At 40.9% G+C, this 24,246-nt stretch overlaps 1 protein-coding gene across 1 annotated transcript; it reads left to right on the plus strand.

Annotated features, from left to right (window-relative positions):
- The first annotated feature begins 13,387 nt into the window (after positions 1 to 13,387).
- Positions 13,388 to 24,023, plus strand: LOC148030114 (casein kinase 1-like protein HD16). Its single transcript, XM_087686389.1, has 16 exons — positions 13,388 to 14,329; positions 14,553 to 14,678; positions 14,767 to 14,840; positions 14,942 to 15,011; positions 15,116 to 15,171; positions 15,266 to 15,337; positions 15,426 to 15,520; positions 15,632 to 15,698; positions 15,775 to 15,904; positions 18,931 to 19,149; positions 19,264 to 19,394; positions 20,947 to 21,121; positions 21,225 to 21,315; positions 22,053 to 22,210; positions 22,776 to 22,964; positions 23,075 to 24,023. The coding sequence occupies exons 1-16, from the start codon at positions 13,778 to 13,780 to the stop codon at positions 23,132 to 23,134; spliced, it is 2,265 nt and encodes a 754-aa protein (XP_087542515.1). The 5' UTR covers positions 13,388 to 13,777; the 3' UTR covers positions 23,135 to 24,023.
- Positions 24,024 to 24,246: the final 223 nt, after the last annotated feature.

Genomic DNA, 24,246 nt, shown 5'->3' on the forward strand with positions numbered 1-24,246 from the left:
AGGCTCCAAGGAAACCACATTTGGATGCGGCTAGACGCATACTTAGGTATGTGAAGTCCACATTGCAGTATGGACTATTTTATGAGACTGGGGTTCAGATACAGTTGCATGGATACACTGATGCTGATTGGGCTGGTAGTATTTCTGATAGACGATCTACCAGTGGATATGTATTCTCTTTTGGGAGTGCTGCAGTCACTTGGAGCAGCAAGAAACAGCCTACAGTTGCCTTGTCGAGCACAGAGGCTGAGTACAGGGGTGCAGCAATGGCTGCATGTGAGGTAGCTTGGTTGCATAAGCTACTTTATGATATGCATCAGTCTACAGATGGGCCAGTTGTCATTTATTGTGACAACATGAGTAGTATACACTTGGCAAATAACCCAGTCTATCATGCTAGAACAAAGCACATTGAGGTGCATTATCACTATGTGCGAGAGAGGGTTTTACTAGGTCTTATTGATCTAGTTTATGTCAGCACAGAGGATCAGGTAGCTAACATATTCACGAAGGCATTGGGCGCAGAGAAGCTGCGCAAGTTCAGAGACCTGCTTGGTGTGCAGGAATTGGGATTGAGCTCGAGGGGGAGTGTTGAGATATCGAGCTCCACTCGTGATACGCCAGGGTGACCATTGTGTATTTATGTCACCGACTTGTCAGTTGCAGATGCGGTTGGTACACCGCCCATGAATAATAGCCACATGATAGCTATCCTTATCTACTCTAGTTCGTGGCTCAGTTAGTATGCCACCTTAGTTAGTTGAGTTTGGTTTGAGACCCATATAGAGGGTTCTTCTATTTCTTTGTACTAGAGTTCTTTTGGCTTACACAACTAAGAAGAGGAAAACTGTTTTCAGCCTCCACCCTTGTGTGTCTTCCCCCATTGTGCAAGCAAGAAAGCTTCAAGCGAGACTCCTTCCTTCTCTCCCACAATCTTGACAGAGCATAAGACCCAATAAAAGCTTCAAGCCTGTAAGGTCATTGACCTCTGAAGCATCCAATGAAGTAACAGATAACCACTGTCAAATGTCCTAAGCTCAAATGCATTCAACAGCATAACCAAGCATAGACCTTCAATGTCATGCACCAATACATCTGATAGAATGCCTGAATAGCATGAAAGAGCATTAGCCATAGACTATCCCTATTAAAAGCTTACTATCCACTGTATGTACAATAGTAAAATGACTGTTAATATTGAGCGAAACCGAGCTCAATCGAAGCTCAAAAACATTCTGGAGCATGGCCAAGTATGTGGCATCAACCATAGACATCAATGTATCATCCCAAGTAGCCAGGAAGCATCAAACAAGCAATAGGCATATGCTTTAACTGATAAAATAACATTCATCCCTACTTATTATAGCAATTATAATGATAATAAAATTGAGCCAAATATGGGCTCAAATCAATCCAAAAGCATTCCAATACATTGGCCAAACATTCCCCAAGTGTCCAGCATCAAATGAGCATCCTGGGAGCATCACATAAACCAAGAGCATGACATTTCCCAAACAAATAGCATTTAGCCCTGTTATGACAACAGTGATATTTATGAGAAAATTGAGCTAAAAGAGTACTCAAATCAATCCAATAGCATTTCAAACCAATGATATACGATCCCCCAAGTATCTGATAACAAAACATAGATATATGGGCATCTCAAAAAGCATATATGAGCTCCAAACATTGAAGATATGGTTGTCCCTGTTTTATGACAGCATATTGTCCTGTTTGGACAATTAATAGCTGAAGCTCAATGACTCAAAACCAATGCTCAATGTTAATGGTCAACGTTGAGAGGAGTGGTAAAAAATACCAAAGCCTTTGTCCGATGCTGGTGAGCAAGCACAAGTACTTGAAAATGGCCACAGCTAAAAAAATGTGTTTGTATTTCTAGTCATGAATACTGAGCTCAATACTCCATGAAATAAGCTCAATGTAGACTCAAGAATGCCTTGAGATAGGCCCAATAGATCCTAGAAGTGAGAGCTCGATATAACCTCAAGAGGTGGAGCTATGGGTGTCAATGGTGAAACATTGCTGTAGGTAACTCAAATGAGAGCTAAAGCAATGTTGAATTGAGCTAGAGCTCATGGAGAAGAAGGCTTTGATACCAGTTAAAGGGAGAAGCCCAAGTGGAAGCATGAGCAAGCGGAAGCAAGAGAGAGAGACTCAATGTTAACCCCAAGTCGAGATGGCGGAAAAAGGAAGGAAAAAGCAGAAAAAAACATGGAAAAAGAGCAAAGACACACAGGCGACCTCCAAAGCTAAGCCAGGGCAAAAAACACAATTTTAAATGAAAGGCGTCTCAAAAAACTTGGAAAACTCTTCTAAAAGAGTGCCAGGCTCCCTCCTGTGCCAATTGTAAAATATTAGACGGGTGTAGGCTAGAGGCATAAGGCTAGAAGAGGGAAATAGAAAAAGGACCTTGCCACAATGGCCGGTCGTGTAAAAAAGGGATGGTTGTCCATGGGATTTTAGGGCTTGTATATAAAGTTCAAAAAATGAATGGAAGCTCATTCTTTAGTGTGTGGCTAACAAGAGCTCTCTTCTTCTTCTCTTCTCCTCATCTTCTTGCTTGTGTGTGCTCTTGAGAGAGGGAGTGTGAGAGTGTGAGGGAGTGAGTGCGTGAGAGTGAGGGATCAAGAGGGTGAAGCTCTTCACCATCTCCTCTTCTCTTCTCTTTTCTCGCACGCGCGGCTATGGAGGATGGAGCTTGGAGATGGAGGAGGCTTGAGGATGCTTGAGCTCGCATCTAGGATCGTGGAGCTACCGAGGTGTACGAGAGAGGAGGCAACTCGTATCAGCATCAAGGTAAGCTCACTACACTCATAGGATCGATGGCACGTCGGCTAGGTGAGAGATAGCCATTAGAGCTCGCTTGAAACACTTGAAGCAATAAGCAGTCCGTGGGTCTTGGCGGTTGAGCGTGAGCTCCCACTACACTCATGATGTGGGAGCTCAACCAACAGTCACAATGTGTGACTAGCCTTCCCTTTATTCAAATGTCACTAAAAGAATAAAAAATAAAGTGACAGTGATGGGCACCCACCCACCGCCTATAGTGTGTAGGTGGGGGTATTGTCAGTATAGTAATACACGAGCGACTAGGCACGTGCATTTACCCCCAACAATAGAGTCGAATTGATGAGTGGGTTTAAGAAAACCCTAAAGGTTGCAATGAAGCTTTCATGGCTGCCAAGAACCACAGTTAGGGTTTTGTTCTATGTGAGCAAGAGAGAGGAAATTAGCACGAACCCTTTTAGGATTAGATAGCCCACTTGGGGAGCTTTAAAGCCTTGTGAAGCTTGCCAACATTGCATTGCCCATAGTATACAGCACCATGTTGAATCTTATGCTGCCAAAACTTTGCATGTTTCTGTGATTTCTTTAATATCGGCCTCCCAGCTGCCCAATGTCAAGCTCTAAAGCACTAGGATGCTACACCCTAAGCTAAAGAAGAAGTCTGAGAAAGAAGTCATGGGCTGAAATGATCTCCTTTGCCCTCACTAGGTCCTCCACTAAGTGCTAGTCTAGTTTTGTTTATGGAAGTTGAGTGGTTCAAGTGAGAAACCACACACGCATATGCACTTAGGCTGATATGGAGTTAGAGATGGCTCTAATATCATGTTGAAACCGCACACTCATATACACTTAGGCCGAGATGGAGTTAGAGAAAGCTTAGTAGATTAGAGATGGCTCTAATATCATGTTGAAATATCAAAGGGGCAACATGGAGATGTGTGCATAAGAGGGAGAAGAGAGCTCAAGTATTAAGTTGCTCAAGGTACAACTATTACACTCTCATCAACTAGAGAGTGACCTTCATGGACGTTCTATTAGACACACCACCTACCCAATCTACATCAGTGTAACCAAATAAATGCACCACTAAGTCATCCTCATAAAAGATGCCATAATCCAAAGTGGCCTTAAAGTACCACTAGGTATATCTCACACTATCCAAATGAGGCTCATGAGACACTTGCATAAATTGACTCTCCGAGCCAATTGTGTAGTTACAATCTAGCCTGGTGATAGTGGTGAAAATTAAACTTCCGTTGTCATGCCGCGACATGGACTTCACCTTCCCTCATGCACCTTTGCTTCCACATGGTTCCCATGCTATACTTCTAACATCAATGCTACAAGGTGTTGAGAGAAATCATTTGTCTTTATAGTTCAAATTCTTTCACTCCCCAAGCATCGAGTGTTTGACTTTACTTTTAAAGGTACATTTTCATACTTATGTTCCTAGCTTCTTTGCACTTTCTTTTCTCCTATATCCTCCCTAGTCACTTAGCTGTTACGCGCTTTTGATTACTTCCTCACTCAAGCATTATTGCTCAATCTGAGTCAACTCATTAGTATGCTATTCAATTCTCACTCTTCATTTGATTCTATCCAATTGACCTTGCTAGATAGATATCTATGACCCCCCCGCCCCCCCGGGACCCCCCTCCTTTTTTAGATGTGTTGGTGCTCATGGGACCCTCACTTTAACTCGTGCTCTCATGACTAGGTTACGCTTCTAGTTACTCTCTAGCATAGCAATCCTTCCCTCTCTCCCAAATAGTTACAATGATTTCAACTTAGGCCACCCCTTTAACATCTGACTCTTCCTATGAGAGATATAGCCTATCATTTCCTTTTTTTTGGTATTTGTATTTTTAATTTATTTTTATTTTGATTCTTTCCTCTCATTCTCTTATGTTTGAATGCCTACTACACTCAAATGGTTACATGCAAATACAAACTTCATGTTGTATCTAGAAAGAGATCTTCTCCTTTCTCATGTTCGACTCTCCAATTTATTGCATTCTTCTCCTAAATCTCTCAAGTAGCATTTGATAGGCATCCTTTCTCTACATCTTTTCCATTCATACTTAAAACTGCACTTGGATGCTAGATCTCAATCAATTACAACTAGAAAAACATCAACACAAACTCTCTCTCTCTCTCTCTCTCTCTCTCTCTCTCTCTCTCTCTCTCTCTCTCTCTCTCTCTCTCTCTCTCTCTCTCTCTCTCTCTCTCTCTCTCTCTCTCTCTCTCCTAATCTAACCATGCATGTTTTGGAGACTGGTGACATGCAAGCAATTAATCAATATCTAGTCACTCTTCACAGCACGCTTCTTATTCTTATACATGATAGAGAAGTGAGCACTTCATATGGTTGATTTCGCGGTCTTGGCAACAAAACCAAAATGTCAAGTTATAACTATGCTCAACTATGGGATAAATGTGAAGCTCCTATTGTTTTAGGAGTTCAACCTTCTAATGCAAACCAGATCTTTGTTGGGGATAAAGGCACTTGTGCCTAGCCACCTGTGTATTAGTTACATTGGTAGTACCTACACTCACATATTAGTTACTTGCACATCTGTACACTATAGGTGGCAGGCACCCATCGCTATCAGTTTATTCTTTATTCTTTCAGTGACATTTGAATAAAGGGGAGGTCATCACACGTTGTGGTTGTTGAAGTTCCCACATCTTGTGTCTCTTTCTCTTGCTCTTGCTTCTTCGACGATAGCTCTTGCTTTAGCTCACACCCTTCAACTAGTATTAGAGCTTTCTTCTCCTGAGCTCTAGCATTGCTTCAGCTCTCTTTCAAATACTTACTTCTCATTGAAACTTCCTACCTTGCTTGAAGGTTTTTTGGGCACTACTTAGTGACTCTCTACCCTTCCCACCTAGCCTTACTCGGCAAAATGTGGAGCAGCCCTTCATAACAAGTTTGCGTTGATTGCACCAATATGGCCATCTGTTCCTAGCCACTCGTATATTAGTTAAACTGACAATATTTGCACCACGTATTAGAGTTACTCATACATGTACACTACAAGTGGTAAGCACCCATCACTGTCACTTTATTCATATTTTTTAGTGACATTTGAATAAAGGGAAGTCTAGTCACACATTGTGACTGTTGGAGTCCCCACATCTTATGTCTCTTTCTCTTTCTCTTGCTCTTGCTCTTGCTCTTGCTCCTTTCACAATAGCTCTTACTTTTACTCCATGCTTCCACTTCACGGCTCACACCCTTCACTCTCACCTAGTCTCTCACCTCTCTCTGATAACAATTGGCTACCTAGACAAAGAGTAAGATCAACCAATAGTACCAAGATTGTAGCAGACACACCACAAGCTCACTTGTCATTGTAGTCTCTTGCAAGCCAAAGGGTATCCCATGATCCTTGTACAACCATCTTGTTTTGCAAGCTCTTGATCTAGATGCACATGCCACCATGATCCTCAAGTCACCGTAGTGAGAATAATGTAGAGACGAGGAAAGAGAAGAGAACCCCCAAGTGCTTCACGCCACGTCCCTTGCACTCTCATAGGCACGTTTTCTCCCTCCCCCCCCCTCTCTCTCTCTCTCTCTCTCTCTCTCTCTCTCTAAGAGCTCAAGTAGTAGAGGTAGAAACTTAAAGAAAGAAAACTCGCAAGAATTTGGCACATATTCAAATTATCTATTCCATTATCTTTTCTCCCTTTTATACATTGTTTTTAGGGTTTCCACCCTTTTTGGTCCCATAGGCATGTAGCCTATTTAAATGGCTCCATTATGGTTTTCTTTTTTCAATACAAAAGTAAAGGAACTACATCGAGACTTTGATCCACAACAATATCACAAATTGCATGGGAGTGAGCTTGGCTATCAGTTTTTACTAATCAAATTATTCAACTTACGTTTGCTCATATGGACAAAAAATTTAATTCTTCCTATTGTTGGGAAAACCCTTGCTACTCTATTTATTTCTAGCTTCTAATGGGGTTAACAAGAGTCTTTGAGTGCAAACTAGTCAATCGTTGTTGACTAATATTTGAATCTTGTAAGAAGGTTTCTGTTTTATAATAGATGACCTATAGCTTCCAAAGCACAAAAAGATGTGGAAAAATCTCATGAGTAGCTTGAATCATCAAAATGTATCAACATAGGTTATTTTTATCATAAACAACCCATGCATCCAAATCAATAGCATAGTCCATAGGCCTCATGATCTTAGCAAATCATAAAGCCTCTCTCTATTTCCTCTAACTTAAGGCTTCATCTTAAACCCTTTTCTTGCAACAAGCATCCCCCCCGCTTCCAAGAGACGAGCTTTCCCCTTGCTTAAGCAAGCCCTATGCTTGCATACATCAAAACCTCATACCAAGATTTATTCTCAAGCATCCAAGACCAAGCTATTTTGCTTTAATACTAGCGACAAATGGTTGCCTAAATCAATGGCAAAATGGGTTATTATTGCCCCAAGTTGAGCATCAATGGCTCAAGCACATAGTTGGCTCAAATCTAGATCTCAATGATGAGAAGAGTACCTCTTTCAATGTGTAGGTGACAAGTATCAATGTTGAAGAAGAAGCTCAAATCATTGACCATTGCGACAAAGCTTCACTCCTTGCGCTCTTTGCTTCAAGTATGAGCTTCACAAACACTAAACATTGCTCTAATACCAATCTAGAGGGAAGAAATTGAGGAATGCAATGTAGGGGCTACGGAGTGTAAGAGGATTAGGAAGAGAAGAACATATGAGAGTTATGTGGATACAAAATGAATGGCACTCTTATTCATTATTGTCTTCACTTATATGCAGCTATACAATGTGTACATATATAAGGGATGTCCGCTTGGCTATAGGCCATTGGCCTTTACCCCAAGAACTCTTGGGGGGATATGTTACCATATTTTGGTAACAATGTACACAATCATACTTAGGACCACTGGGGCAACCTTTTCCCTCTTTAGGAGGTTTTTTCCACCTTAGCCTTGTATATATTTCTATTCACTTATAGGGCATATTTAGGATTGTAAATCTTCTCTATCAATAATTGTAAATACACCTTGAGTTATGCACTTTTAGGCTTCTTCTTCTCCAAGGTATGTACTTGTATCCCTGTAACCCTAAATCCAACAATTATTTCCTTTCCCTTGCTTTCCATTTTGAGAAGCGGAAAATAAGACCCCCTCCAAAGATGACAACGAGAGTTTCTTATAAACTTGATCAAATAATTGTGCATAACACAACAAATTACACTCATACTCATAAAAGGTAGGCAAAGTAAATAATCAAATCGATGGTTGCATAAAATTGAACTATTTTGGGTGCAATTTGTTAAGGAACAAAGTGACCTCTATCACCAAACTAAAGAGGGCCAATAGTGGCAAATTTGGTGAGTAACTCTTGGAGCTTTTGGTCAAGTTTGATTCAATGAGTCCTATCCCAAGCCATATAATAATCAATCAAGAGTTCCCATTAACCAATGCTAAGTTGCCTATAATTGTGAGTGGAATTTGAGAAGTAGACTTTGCACCCAACTCAACTATGGTTGGAATATTACCACTTTTCCAAGAGTGAGTGACCTCATACAAAGACCATGGGGGTTGGCTAGGGCTCTAGCCCTTGAAGAGGGTCCCACAAGTTTTGAGAGTCTAAAACATCAAATTAGACCAAGTGGTGTAGTTAGATACAAGTCTTGTTAGAGAATGCATTCTTGGCAAATGTAGATGTATGAAAGGAACTTGAAGGTGTCACATACGTTGGGGAGGTGGAAATGCAAGAATAGAGCTTGGTATTACATGATGGACCATAGGCATATTGGCCCTTGACTAGGTAATGACATGCATGCAAAATTGTGGAACCATCTAGGCAACACCCTTGCAAACGCCCCCCCAAATGTGTGTGGTTTGGGGGATATGCCCTTGCCATTGATGCATCTCCACCACTTGGTTGTGGATAAATAGAAGATCTTAAGGGATGTGTACCTATGGTCTGTGTTCCTAGTGGTGCACTAAAGTGTATCAATGGTGGATGTATAGATGTCTAGTGGAATGAGTGGATGAAATGGGAAAGATGAGTGAATATATATTGGATATTTAAACTAAACGAGGGGTGCTACCTATTCTTATTCTTCTTGAGCCACTTCTATCCATGTTCACATACTCGTATGAGTCAAGGTTGTTGCGAATACTTGTACTCATAGCATATATGTATCAATTGAAGGAAACCAAAAAAGACTAGAAAATTGGATTTGTCTACCTTCATTGAGTTTGATGGGTTTGGATTGAAGAACAATACATATCCCATGTTGATGCATTCTCCTTGGGCTAGGACATTTGGATCCTTGTGTTCTACTTGAGCTATTGTCTTAAGTTGTGGATGGGATCTTTTGGATGGTATGCCAAAGGGATAGAAGTTCCACTAGATGTGCTTTGAAATATGCCCAATCCTTGATTTCATTTCTCATCTCCTCTTTAAGACTCTGAAATATTCAACCCTGGTGAGTATATAAACATCTCTTTATGGAATAGCTAGAATGATGCCAATATGAAAGTGTTTTGCCACTCCTTCAAGATCTCCATTGAATTGGCTACCAACACCAATGAAGTAGACCTTGGGGTTGACTTCTTTAGCGAAGATGGTCAAGAAATTCTTCTCTTTTGCATCACTATTTCTCTTCAAAATCAAGCTTTTATATCAAGCCTTGAGGTTGAGTTGTGTATCTAGCTTCAATACCATGTAAATAAATGCTTGAATAGAGATAGAGAACTCAAAGTGTATGACAAACACAATGAATAGGTATAGCTCAAGATGAAGAAACTTAGGGTGATCTATTAACAAATGTATGAATCGAATTATATGTTAGAGTATGATGCAATGGACCTCAAACCTCCACATCTTAATTGGATTAGTGATTAGGTGAGATGAAAGAGGAGATAGAGACATTGATGACAACCTTGATGATGCATTGTAGATGTTGAAACATGGCAAGTAGTCCTTGATGATGTTTTAGTGAAGGTGGAAGCACTGTGTTACCAAAACCTTAAATATGACTAAGTGGTAATGTTGTCAATTGATCAAGTCAATAGGCAGAGACTAGTGGTAGTAGGGCAACCTACTTAATATGAAAATGCAAGTGCTTGTAGGGTGTGGATGACATCCTACAATAAACACAACATTGGAACAGTACGTAATAGTTAGAGGAGTGTTTGTGGATGTTAGATGGCCTAGAATAATAGAAAATGTAGCTACAAATGTAGGCAACAACTATTGGATGGCCTTAAGCAAGTGGTTGCAGATTAGAATATGAAAATGTAGCCCAGAAGGGGTGAACTCAAATATCCACTTGGAGAGGGTGTAGATAGCAATGGGTGTGGAGAGAGTTGATGATATATGATTGGAATGATGGAATGAGGGATGCAAGATGCACTCACATAGACTCTTATTTATTGAGGGTTTGGGGTGCACTTGACCTATTACTACAAATAACACATTTAGTAATAATAAACAAGTATTTATGTGCTTTTGGAGTTGGTTTAAAGAGACTTAATGATGGGCTAAGGAAAACCTTAAAATTAGTAGTTCAACATAGCCCATTATCATCAACTAATTGGCCAAAGAAGAGGGAGTCACTACTCTTGGGAATTTGTCAACAAAATGTGCCATCCTTATAGGTGATCAAGATATGACACCTTCAAGTGTGGATAGGTCCCACAGGTCATCCACAATGATGCTAATGATTCCTTTTATAGAATTGTTGAATACATTAAGGCTACAACTAAATCAACTAAGGACTATGACATAACTAATGTTGATTGTATGAGGCAAGCCATGGTCAATGCCGCTCTCAATGCTATTGCTTGAAATCCCTATGATGTTATGCTTGTGGATCTTTTATAAGAAACTAAAGATTTTGTTTTATGGCTTGGGAGAGGAGTTGGATTGAGAGTGCAAATGTTTGCTAGTAAGAAAATGGGTGGTTGAGGGCAATGCCCCCATAACCTCATTTTTCAAAGTTCTATTAGGCAAACATGAATGAATATGATTGTAATAATTGAAGATGAGTATGGAATCACTCATGTGGATGGCCATTCCATTGATAGGGAGCACATGTGATCTCAAAAGAGGTCACATTTTAATGGGTTAGATCATTCTCAATTATAGAATTTTGTATAATGAAAGAAATTGTGTTTGCACTTAATAAAATGAAAGAGGGAAAATTACTTGGATTGGATGAGATCCTGATGGAATCCTAGAATGCTATATGGGATTCTTATGCAAATGAAATTTCTTAAAGAAAGAAATTGTGTTTGCACTTAAGAAAATGAAAGAGGGAAAATCACTTGGATTGGACCATATCATGATGGAATTCTACAATGTTGTATGGGATTCTTGTGCTAAGGATTTATGTGACTTTACAAGTCACAATAGGCTCATTAGGGAGCTTCCAATATTCTACTCAACATGCTTTTGTGTAGGGTTGCTAGATTCGTGATGCAATGGTGTATCTAATACTATCCACGAAATATACCCTCGAGAGGAATGGAGAATTTGTGTTTATAAACATGGATATGGGCAATGCTTATGATTACATAAGATGGGACTATGTGCTTGCTATCATGGGCAAACTTGGCTTTGGGATTTAGTTTTGAAAAATGATAAAGACACTCTCTTGCAATGCTTCAACCATTGTAGGACTCAATGGTATGCCCTCCCACCCCTTTCAAGTAAGCAGATACATTTGATGTAGGCAACCATTGGTGCCATTGCAGTATATCCTTTGCTAGATATATCGAGCACAAGTTGCAAATATGAGGCATATGCAGACTGCTCATCTTCGATATCTCACAATTGATGCTTGATTGTTTTTGGATGACATCCCTAATTTAATCTATTATGACTAGCTAGCCTCAAACTTGGAATGCAAGATCAAGAAATTCACCTCTATACCACTCAACTTAAGGGGGAAGCTTATTGCTATCAACAAACTACTACCATTGGCTATGATGCTTGTTGGGACTGCTTTCATTAACTCACAACTCACAATGGGACACCTTTGACAAGCATTTGAATGGATTTATTTGGAGGTTTGGGTTGATATCAAAGTGATGCTCCATGTCTTAGGGGAAATAATTAACACCCCAAGAATTCTGGAGGCTTATGGCTTGAACAACTTGAGAGCAAAGTTTGTAGAATGTTTTTTGGGTTGGTGCAAGGACTAGAGTCTCATTGGCCCTAGGTTTACATAGTAAAGGACCATGTCTCTAGTGTGAGGCTACTTGATGACAAGTGGGTGGCCTAAATTAGAAAGATATCCTCATGCGGTGACACATTGTAGACTTAGATTCTACAATAGTTTGACTATGCAAGCATTTGTGGCTAAATGGGTAAAAGTCATCATTAATCTCACAAGCAAACTCACGAAGGAGATATTGCATCACTTCAAGTGATATGGGCAATGACATCACTGTAGTGGTCTAAGGCACTCTTTAATAAGGGCATAAGGAGATGGATAGATGTTTGGGATAGCAAAGCTGGGGAGATCATGTTGAAGATCATTCAACATTTCTAATAGGAAGGTACAGTGGCTTAGCAATGTATTTAGAAAATGCCCAACTACCCTCCCTCCTAGGTGACCATGGGAGAGTGTAATGAAATGCCTAGTCAAACATAGAAGCAAGCTTGCATGTAAGTTAAAGAAAGGGGGACTTTTAGAAAGAGTTAAAGGAGCTATTCTCCAAGTTGAAACAGAACTCAAAAGAACTATTCCGTAGGGCTACTTAGTGAATATGGAAAGGTTTGAATGATCAAAGTGTGGAGGGCTACTCTTGCCCCAAGTTGAACCTACTTATTTGGAGGGTAGTGCCCATAAAATTTCCTATCGAAGACAATATATCTAGTTTGAGGAAGGTGACATCACTTTACCCCTTATGCTTTGAGCAAAAGGAATCCACATATAATCATTTTTGGCCATGTCCTTTGGCGACTATGGGCCAAAGCTAGAGATTGGCTCCTTGAGTGTGGGTCTTAGTGCTTCTATGACCTCGAAGATTGCTATATTTGGTGATAGAGACAAGTTCGTTGATGAAACTCTAAAGTTATGGAACATAACAAGGATCATGGTCATAAAAAATATATTAGCTATTAACAATAAGGTGCTTCTATAGAAGGCCATAAGAGAACCTATAGAGTTCCTATCAAGAAAGTCAATTTTCGAGACCTTAGCTTTTTGCAAAGCCTAAGGGGTAAGGGTATTCAAGGAAACCTTGAAACTCATTTCGAGGCAATAAAGGAGTTAGGCTTAGCTTATTACATCTCTATTATGTATTAAGGCGAGGAGATATTTCAAAGTTCTTCCATTTGCTAGTCCTCCATTTTGGAGTTCCACCCACATGGTAGTCCTCCAAAACTTCCCAAGCTCCTCTCTCTCTCTCTCTTTCTCTCTCTTATCATGAAGCTACTACTTCATGCATGTTAATAATAAAACAACAACAACAATGAATGATAAGAATAAAATAAAAGAAATTCATTACATCTTATTTAATTTAACCAGTGTTTGGGCATGGAACTCCATTGTGCATTCTTGTGTGAGATGCTCTCTACTCCAATGATATATTATGAGATGAGACATGGTTTAGGAGAATTGTTAGTAAAATACTATCACAATATCACACACAACAATTATTTGGAGGTCTGAGAAAAATCTGCCTGGCCCTGGTTTGCTGGAGTCACCATAGCCATGGTGTGTTCCCCCCTTTCTTTCCCACCATTCTCATCAGTCCAGTCTGGTCTGCGACTGGCCTGCAAACCCTAGCCATGTCCGATGAGCATCTGTGATCTGGCTTCTGCACCGGGGTTCCTTCCTCCGACCACAAGAGAGCCTCCCTCTCCCCCCTCCCTCTCCTGCACAAGGACATGAGTGCATACCGGGACGCTTCCCCCTTCCATCCCCCCAGCCACCCCTCCCTCGCGTTCGCTTGCATGGGTGAAGGATGCCTGAGCTGCGCAGCGGAGCCGCACGCCACCGCCGCTCTCCCCCGCAGACTTCCCCTGACCCTGCCGTGCCCCGCCCTGCTGTAGATCGTACCCCCTCCCCACGCCCTGCCCCCGCCCGACGACGCACCACAGCTGGTAAGAAGAGAGTTTGCGCTGATGCGCGTGTTCTGAGCCCCAGGTTGCCTTCGGTCAAGGCGTCTGTGAAAACCCGGGCCGCTGTCGCTAAGGAAGCGGCAGCATTAGGCCTTCTGGAAGAGTTTTGTGCAGGAGCAGGGGACTTGGCCAAGGAGACTGCTGCTGCAGTCCCCAAGCCTCGAGCAAAAGCTCCCCAAACACAGCCAGGAGGGCGTAACAGGAAGCTTTTCCAACAGGAATCTCCCAAGGATCAGTCCGATCTTGACAAGGCTGTCGGTCATATTCATTTCAGCAATCCACCGAAGGTGCTCACAGAGAAGAACGACAAGATGGATGAGGAAAGTGCAGGACGCAGTGCAGATAAGGTGGCTGCAGGGGAAGATGACGTGAACGCTGCACCTTTGCCAGAACGGGTAAATGACATAGCTTTCTTTATGTTTCTGCAGCTGGCAGATGTATGCCTGTCTTAACATTATCAAGTCTGCTTCTGCGGCCGTGGTTGGAAAAGTCTCTGCTAAAATGTTTGACGTGTGTGGAATCATTTGGTGCAATAGTAGCCAGCTGTTTTCAGTTTGTGACATTTGAAAGTCTGCAGCTAAGATCATGATTGTAAGGGCATCACAAACTTTGATGCAGGTTCAAGTAGGCGGTTCACCTGTGTACAAAATTGAAAAGAAGCTGGGGAAAGGAGGATTTGGTCAGGTATATGTAGGGCGCAGAGTCGCAGGAGGACTTGAACGCACAGGTCCACAGGCTGTGGAGGTAAGCATCCTTAGTTCCGAGAAGGTTCATATAAGGATTCAATATGTATGCACCTGATGCCTCTTTTCAATCATCACGATCAATGCAGGTTGCTCTAAAGTTTGAGCATAGGAATAGCAAGGGATGCAATCACGGTCCCCCTTATGAATGGCAAGTGTACAAGTAAGTCCTGCTCAACTTGTGTATTTTTGTTATTGACAGTCTTGCAACTCGTTCACGCTTGTATCTCTCATGATCTTTTCACTCTATTATATACCTGGCAGCACCCTTGGAGGCAGCCATGGCATACCCCGAGTCCATTTCAAAGGGCGTCAAGGAGATTATTATGTCATGGTAATTACTAAAGAGATTACTGTGGAGTTTAGACTTGCATAAGCTTCAGTATTCCATCTATTGTTTCAATCTTGGCTCATAGCTAGCTACCTTTTCTTGCACAGGTCATGGATATGTTGGGTCCCAGCTTATGGGATGCATGGAACTCAGCTGGTCAAGCGTATGTACAAGTGTTTTGATCTTAATTTTCTGATGGATTGCTTGTCAGGTTTTTGTTTCTGAGATATGATTTGTGTCTGCTGTTTTATCAATAGGATGTCCACTGAAATGGTTGCATGCATTGCCGTTGAAGCGATTTCAATACTTGAGAAAATGCACACAAGGGGGTAAGCTTGTGTAAGTATTTCAAATGTTTTGAAGTGAAGTTATACATTTCTAGTGTTCTTACTTTTGCGCTCTCACTGTATTTTGTAGCTATGTCCATGGAGATGTGAAGCCTGAAAATTTCTTACTTGGCCAACCTGGTACACCTGATGAAAAGAAACTTTTCCTTATTGATTTGGGACTAGGTAAGTGTTATCTTTGAGATCTACCAATGCTATGGTTGTGTATAGGCACCTTAGAATTGTTGCTTCTTGCTGTTTTTTGAACAGTTCACAACTGGTTGTGACTATCTGCAGCAACTAAATGGAGGGATGGCACCACTGGACAGCATGTGGAGTATGATCAGAGACCTGATGTTTTCAGGTAATTGAAAGTGATGCTTATTCATTTGATTATTTACTTCTGAGTGATTTACAGTCTTAACTTTGGTGATATGCAGAGGAACTGTACGATATGCTAGCGTGCATGCACACTTGGGTCGAACAGGCAGTCGGCGAGATGATTTGGAATCCCTTGCTTACACCTTGATTTTTTTACTCAGAGGTCGCTTGCCATGGCAAGGATATCAGGTTGGTGAACGCGCTGTATGCTTTTTACAGTTTGTTGTGTTGCTCTTTAGACCACTGCTTGCTGTGTTATGGTGCTTAAATCGAATGCTTTGTTGACTGGCTTGAAATGCTTATGTAAGCACTTTGCTTCTGTTCCTTACATATGCCTGAGTAAGGGATCTTGTCGATTACCTTCTGAGAAGATTAGTTCAACTAGATTTGCAGAGGTATTACTTGACATATAATGACCTTCACAGCTCCATTTCTTACAAACACACACTGCAGTCTAGATAGTATACTGTGGGTGATAAAACACTTGGCTCAGATTGTACTAGGCTGTCAGTGAAGTTTGAAGTTCTTTGGGCAGTTAACTCTCCTTTCCCTATCTGAGCAGGCATGTAATTTTGTTTAGTCCATTTTACTTTTTCTATCTGGGAGGTTCAGGCAGATGTTAACTCATCTGATCCTCACGGTCAGAGTTGTAGCTGGATATCTTATTTCCTTCAGATAGCTTCCATGTTTGCAAAGGGCTTTATTTATACGTAAAGTCCTCCCTGTTATCAGTCAAGGACCAAGCTCTTCACTGGACAGAGATGGAGGTTTCTTTTTTTGAGCCAAATGGTCATGGATGGGCTTTCTGCTTGGGGGATGAAATCACAAGTCATTGTATCAAGTCCATGAGGCTTATACTAGGATTAGCAATGCAATGCCCTGTTTAAGTAATCTATAGTTGAGGACAGCAGTGTGAAAGTTTCTAGATATCAGGACATGGCCTTTGTGTGAAGCAGTGATGCTGCAGGGACTACTAGTAAGGCTTGTTCTCTCCCTACCGGTCCCTGAAATTAGGGAAATTCTCAAGAAGGTTTGTGGTAGGTAGCAAGGTTTAACCTTTTTGAAAGGATGATTTTTGTTTCCTAGCAGTGAAGGTGTTGAGCCATTTGGGCATGCAGGCTCCTTGCTTCCCCTTCCCCAACCTTTGAAGTGACTGGCAGTTTATTTATCCCTTCAAATAGCTCTGATACATATGAAGCACTGTTTACTAAGGACTTTGAACATATGCTCAGAAGAGATCCAATCGAGTATGTGGAAGCACAGAAAAACAGTCAATTCTCCAAGGACTTTGACCATATGCTTAGAGAAGATGAAATTGAGTATGTGGAAGCACAGCACAACAGTCGATTCACTCAGTTATTCACATTGTAAAGTTGGCATTATTTTCCACCTCTTGGAGTTTTTGTCTATCTGTTAGTTCTTGGAGGTGGGGACTGGGCACATATTGTTCTTGTATGTTTCTGAATGGTGCATGTGGAGAAGAAGCTTAAGTATTTGCTTAGTATGGTCATGACATCACATAGGTGCTGTAAGTAGATTTGTGTGTACTTTGTGTGCGTGTATAGACAGCTGACTTACGTATGAGAGAAACATAGCTTAGTTTGTGGTATACTTTGTGTTTTATTCTCATGTGATACTGTAGCTTTAAGTTTCATCCAAATGTCGTCAAGAAAAGACACCGTTGCCAGTGTGCACACTGATGTGCATACTTTGTAACACCAGATGTTTCTGTGAGAGAGAGATGGGTTGAGTTTGTGGGTCTTGGGACTCCTTGTGTCATCCTGGTTCTGTCCTTTTTTGTATTTGTGTTGCTTGTAGTTCTGCTTCTCCTCAACAAATAATTCAGCTCTCAACTCTGTCTTTTATACAAGGCATGAGCTCTTCCCCTCTTATTTTTCCTCCTTGGTGAACCCACGTCTGGCAGCCATGGACCACTTTGCATTGGCCAAATTTTTTTACCGTTGATTCAACATAACTGTTGGTCTTTCAAATTGTTTTTTCCAAATGTGTCCTCTTTCCACATTGTAAGAACTCTCCATCCTTCAAAATCTGTTCTATTATGCCTTGTGATATGCCCATATTATCTCATCAAGTGTAATTTACTTCATTTTGTGCTGAGGGTTTAGCTTTCAAAATTGAAAGTGCAATTATTTAACTTGTTGGTGGGAAATCTTTAATTCTCCATGCTTCTACTTTAGGACTTATTCAGTCATCAGATAACTATTTTGTACAACTAGTGCCGCAACTTTATGGGAGTTATCCTCATCCCTTCTAACTTTTGGAGTCCTTCAGATTATTATTTAAAATTTGGTATGATTGGTGTTGTATTCTATGAGAGTTTTGCCTATCCTTCCTATACTTGTTGCCTGGTGCAGCAGGTACTATGCCACTCAAGTAGATTGTTAGTGAATGATGTTGGATTACTATTTGGAGTTGATGGTGTGCACGCATCGAGCCAACATTTGTTGGAAAATTTGTTCTATGTCAATTTGTATGTTCTCTTGAATGTTGTCCTTTCGACATAACCCTCAAAATACATATGCCAATGCTAAAGTCTCCTAACTTTCTATATATAGAAAGCTTAACTTAGATGTCAGCACCAGTTTTTGTGGCCGAGTTTTCCTTGCTATTCAGATGCATTCAATGTTTTAGGTGTGTCACATATCTTTTGATGAAATTGGGTGCTGTGCTTGATAAGAGGTTGTCTGTCCTTCCTGATATTTAATTTGACTATTGATTGCCAGGATAGGTTGTTTTCATGTTTCTGACAGTGAGTATCATGCTAACTCAAGTCAATTGTTAGGTGTAATGCTGCACAACAAATTTTATTGGTGGTGTCATCATGTAAAGGCTAACCAGCCAACTTTTGTTGGGGTGGGATGCCTCTGTTGGCTTGTTAACATTATACACCCTGAGGGTTCAGTGCTGTTCTTAAAGTGGGAACGAGCATTGCATGCTTCTGATTTAAACTTCTTTAAAAGGATCTGCCTTGTCCAATCATTCTAGTGCTGGTTTCTGTTGTAAAGGCTTTTGTTTGCATTTAAGCTTTTTGTGATCATGTCGTGAAGATGCTTTGAAATGGCATGGACTTGCAAACGTTAAGATGCAAATACAGAAAAAATCACCAGATATTTGGTGATCTGGAAAGTATGTCATTGTGAGATGTTGCATGTTGCTTGTTCATTGTGTTTGATTTTTGCCTATTCTTTTTGTAGGGTGATAACAAAAGCTTTCTTGTGTGCAAGAAGAAAATGGCAACATCTCCTGAGATGCTATGTTGTTTTTGCCCTCCTCCTTTTAAAAATTTTCTCGAGACTGTGGTAAATATGAAGTTTGATGAGGAACCAAATTATGGAAAACTCATCTCGCTATTTGATGGTGTTATTGGCACCAATCCTGCTATTAGACCAATCAACACTGATGGTGCTCAGAAGGTTAATCCTGGCTTCATTACTTCTTAAAATTCTGGTCACATTTCAAGTTTTTAATTTTTGAGTGTCTTTTGGACATGGCTAGCTGTGATATTTAAAGTCTACTTTTCTGATTAGGTTGGCCAGAAACGTGCAAGACTAACAATGGATGAGGATGAAGACGATCAGCCAAAGAAAAAAATCAGGCTAGGAATGCCTGCAACTCAATGGATTACAGTTTACAATGCCCGACGGCCAATGAAACAGAGGTATACTTTTATATGCAGTCTATTTGTCATTTGATGCCTGCTAAGTTTACCTCACAATTAAAGGTAGTAGCAATGAAAGTTCTTCGTGGGTATTCTTTAAATCCGTCTTCAGCTCACTATAAGACCTTGTAATTTGCTAGGGAGGCTTTCACCTTTCAATCTCAATCTGTTCAGAACAGGTCATTTTGGGTTTGGTATGATAAATGGGCCATGTACTCAATAGTTATTTGCATACGTTATATGTTATATCTGTGTTGGGTCTGTGCCCTGAAGCTGCACACTACTTTTTGGAAAAGTACATGGCACGTTTTTGCAAATTACGGCACGCATGTCTACAGCACTAGAATATGCGAGTAATCTCAAGCTTCTCTCTCTTTGCTGTGTGACCCTCATGGTGCTAGTTTCTTCCTTTGCAACATTTGCTTACCAGCACCCAATTATGTTTGGGAGTCTAACTGGCCAATCTCAGGATTGTGATTAATCTGACATTTTTAGCCTCAAGATCTGAGGTCTAACCACTCTGCTTGAGGCTTTTGCAGAAGGGACAAGACTGGCTTGAAGATTCATGTGTGAAGACATGTAAATAATGCAGTTCTTAAAGAAAAATTAGGTGTTCTTGTCCCTTAAGATTGCAGGGGTGTCATTCGTTCCGACTGCTGTGAGCATCCTAAAGAAATGAAGGAGATTATTGACTGTTGTAAATGTACTATGCTCTAGACTTGGTGCAAACTACCAAGAGTTGTGCCACAAAGACGCTGCAGCTGTATGGAAAGAAGCTGGAGAGAGAATTGTTGCACACAATTGTTTTCTGCTTTTAGACAAAGAGAGTACATGTTAAAGGCAGGGGTGTTGTGCTTTCCAACTGCTGTGAGAATCCTAGAGAAGACAATGGAGTATATTGACAGTTGTAGATGCAGTATGCTCTAGCCTCGGTGCAAACTACCAAGAGTTGCGTCTTACAAAGAAACAAGCTGGAGACAGATTTATTGCTCATGATCGTTGCCTGGTTCTAGACAAGGGCAGTAGCCAACCAGTTAATATACTGGAAGCACATGAGAAGTGTGTCAGCCAGGAGCAAAACTAGGTATCTGTTAAGAGTCTCAAGTGGTTGTTCTTGACCAGTTACTGCTATAGAGTGCATAAATTTGGCATTTCATTATCCATTTTGGATAGGTGGTCATTTTAGACATATGGGAGCAGGAATCAGGTTGTGTGCAAGGCTAGTTATCTGGAAAGGTGCCAGAGATTCACACACATGTTGGTCGGAGTGCTTTTTTGGCGGCAGAAGGTTACGTAGACATCCAGATGGTTCTGCTTTCCTTTGGTACTTAGGGGGGGTAAATGTCTGCACAAAAATCAGTGTGGTAAAGTTTGTATAGTCATTAAGTATTTTCAAAGCATCTTCACCCCCAGGCCCCTTTTCATAGTCACTGAGGAGTGAATGTCCAATATTATTATCCAATTGTAGATTTCTCTTCCTTTTCTTTGGGTAGCTTTCTAAGCTCTATTTGTTCAGGAAAGCATGAACTTACAGCTTCCATTGCCTTGCCAGATATCATTATAATGTTGCGGATAATCGGCTTGCGCAGCATATTGACAAAGGGAATGAAGATGGCTTGTTTATCAGCAGTGTTGCATCTTGTGGCAACCTGTGGGCGCTTATAATGGATGCTGGGACTGGTTTCACTGGTCAAGTCTATGAGCTTTCTCAGTTTTTTCTTCACAAGGTGAACACGGGCAATTGTGTGTACAGCAATGACATTCATATGACACCAAGCTTGTTGCATTCAAGACAGAGGTTAGTCTAACTTGAATGGTTATATATTTCAGGAATGGATAATGGAACAGTGGGAGAAAAACTACTATATAAGTGCAATTGCAGGAGCCACAAATGGAAGCTCTCTAGTTGTAATGTCAAAGGGTAAGCCTCCGTAGCATAATGAATAGTTTGGGTTCCTTCATGTTCTGTACGAAGTCCACAAGGGTTGTACTTCAGGGAAAAGTAAATGATGTTGTTTTCACAATTCTCTCTTTGTTGCACATTCAATGGTCGTACTTGAGGATTGATACCATGAAGGGTTTTTTTAACTCTCCGTCCTTTTTTGAGATACAAGGGGGGTGCCTCCACTCCAAACATTAGCCGAGAGAGCCAGTAGGAGGTACGCTGGCATTTTTCTTATGCACAGAGAGGATAGCTCCCAAGATGAATGAAAAGTGGAGCTTGATTGCAGTGGGACCCTCCTCGGTGACCATACCGAGGAAGGGGGCCAACCGAGTGTTCTAGTGGGCAACAGTCTGGAGTTACACAAACACAGCATGTGAACATAGATTTCCAACCAAGTGATGCACCCAGCAAGACTTGAACCCCACAACCTTATGATAGGATCTTCTTTATGATCTGTTTATAGATTTTGGTTCTTTTACTTGACTGCCTTTTTGATATTGTTTAAAAACTGAGTGTTTTGAATCCTGAAGCATGTGCATAAACAGAGAAAATCATATATACTTTTATTTCCGATTAAAGAAAGCTTTTCTTAAAGCTTGCATAGTGTGCAAGCTTTCATACAAAAGTGTTTCTGTTGTGCTTGTACTGGGGTGAATTCCAGTGTGCAGAAGTATGCTTGAATTTCAATTATTGTACTTACCTGCTTCTCACAGGTACTCAATATACTCAACAATCTTACAAAGTCAGTGATTCTTTTCCATTCAAGTGGATCAACAAAAAGTGGAGGGAAGGTTTCTATGTCACCTCAATGGCTACTGCAGGAACTCGTTGGGGTGTCGTAATGTCTCGGAATGCTGGCTTCAGTGATCAGGTTTCAGGCTTTTCTTGTTCATTTTATTTCTCATGCTTGACCATTGATCAGGCTTTGAGTTTGTCCTGCTCGTTTTATCTTTCCACATGTTGCTTCATTGTAGTTTAAGCTGTCTTCATAGATTCATCAGAAATTAGAATGGATTGCCCAAGTGAAGTAAATACGCACCTGCTAGAATACAGGATTGTGCATTTTATATAAAATATAGCCTGTGCTGTTTGTGGTGAAATTTGCCCTCTGAATGTTTGCCAAGTTCTCATTTTTCAGCTGATTCCTGTGACTGTTTATGGACTGCCCTGAGCTCTTCATAAATTCGCTTGTCTGGGTCTTCCTTAAACAAATTAGCCCATGAATGATTGGGTGGTGGTGTGTTGGTTCCCTTTTTTCTTATTTTTGGATAGCATTGTAGCTGACAAGCTATATGAGCTCTGAGGTGGCTGACCTGTCACGCAGAATGTTTTAAGAGCCAGAGGTTCCCTAGGCCCTTGTTTTATGTTTTCTGTGATACAGCTTGTATGGAGGTTTGCTATAAGATCACATTGAACTTGTCATGAACTGGATGTAGGTTGTGGAGCTGGATTTTCTGTATCCAAGTGAAGGTATCCACAGGAGATGGGACAATGGCTATCGCATCACAGCAACAGCTGCAACTTGGGATCAAGCGGCTTTTATTTTGAGTATTCCTAGAAGAAAGCCAATCGATGAAACTCAAGAAACACTTCGTACATCAGCCTTTCCAAGCACTCATGTCAAGGTCCTCACATCTACATGACTTGCTAGATCCAGTTATGGTCACTTCTGTTTAAGAACCTATTTTTATAAATACGTTCTAAAACTCTTGTGCCCTACTTTTATTTCATACAGGAAAAGTGGTCTAAAAACCTGTATATAGCTGCTGTCAGCTATGGAAGAACAGTATCATAGGGTCACTTGACTTCAGCATTTGACCTATTGAGATTATGGATAAGGCCTCAGGCTTGAACCATCTGTATTTCCTGCTAGTTCAGGTAACTGCGAGGCAAAGTCTTACATTTGGCAGCTAGACTGGGAACAAACAGGAGCTATGACAAGTAACAGTCTGAGACAAGCCTTCTAAAGTTGTAGTATGTCTGGACTACAGGGTTGAGTTCTCTCCACTAAATATTACACTGAACATTAGAACAATGCGGCTGCAGATCTGGGGTCTAAGAATGTGTGCTTTCATGGAAGCGGTGAGGTGGTTTTAAAGTCTCGTTACTGATCAAAAACAGGGACTTCTGTGCGGGTTTAAAACTGGGGATGAATCACTTCTCTTAAAGTTGTACTTCAGCGAGAGTTTGACATTTTTATGATAGCTCCATAGTGACTGATACAAAGCTGCTACCCATCCTTGTGAGGCACATATTTGGGTCCAGCTTGCTATGTAGATAAAATTGCATCCATCTGAGGGTTCTGAGCCCAGTTGGATGTGTAAATACCTGCAAACATGCTCCCAAGTTGGAGTCTGAGGTTGGATGCTTTGGCAGATTCCTCCACGATCCTTTATAAGATCTGTTAGTTTGTTAATAAGGTGATAGCTCAGGTAGTGGTTTTTGACAGCCTGGGGTGTTATGAGTGTTTTGATTTGAGGGGTGTAGGATATTGCCTTTGTTTTGCAGTAAACCACAGGTAGCGACTGCTGTATTGAAGTTTCAGTGTATTGCTGTAAGTCAAACCAAAAAGGGGTTTTTGATTTTGCTTGTATGTGTACTGGAGTTTTAGAGAACTTGGTTAAATGAACCAGGCCAATGCTCTGGAGGATTTTAACTACTGGTAAGTAGTTCTATTCTTCACATATTTGTGACCTCTTAAGAGCTAAATATCTCTGCAGGTGGCTTATGTCAAGGGGGTCTTGATTTAGTAAGAAGATTTAGAAGCTCACAAGTAGTGCCTGCTACTAATGCAGCTGTGGGAATTAACAAGTGATGGTGAGTTATATACAGATGTGATATGGGGTGTGAAGACTATAAGTAGTTGCACTTGAATATTCTAGTTGCCTGTACTTCCTAATGTCAATG

This window comes from Lygodium microphyllum, chromosome 10 (genome assembly GCF_053477565.2).
Source record: "Lygodium microphyllum isolate KBCC chromosome 10, Lygodium_microphyllum_v1.1.10, whole genome shotgun sequence".
NCBI lineage: Eukaryota > Viridiplantae > Streptophyta > Polypodiopsida > Schizaeales > Lygodiaceae > Lygodium > Lygodium microphyllum.

Bases quoted from the DNA above. Each gene is read 5' to 3' on its own strand.
- LOC148030114 (XM_087686389.1), top strand. From the start codon at position 13,778: ATGCCTGAGCTGCGCAGCGGAGCCGCACGCCACCGCCGCTCTCCCCCG. The intron at 15,012-15,115 runs GTAATTACTAAA...TTTCTTGCACAG, and splicing joins AAGGAGATTATTATGTCATG to GTCATGGATATGTTGGGTCC. The intron at 15,699-15,774 runs GTAATTGAAAGT...GGTGATATGCAG, and splicing joins CAGAGACCTGATGTTTTCAG to AGGAACTGTACGATATGCTA.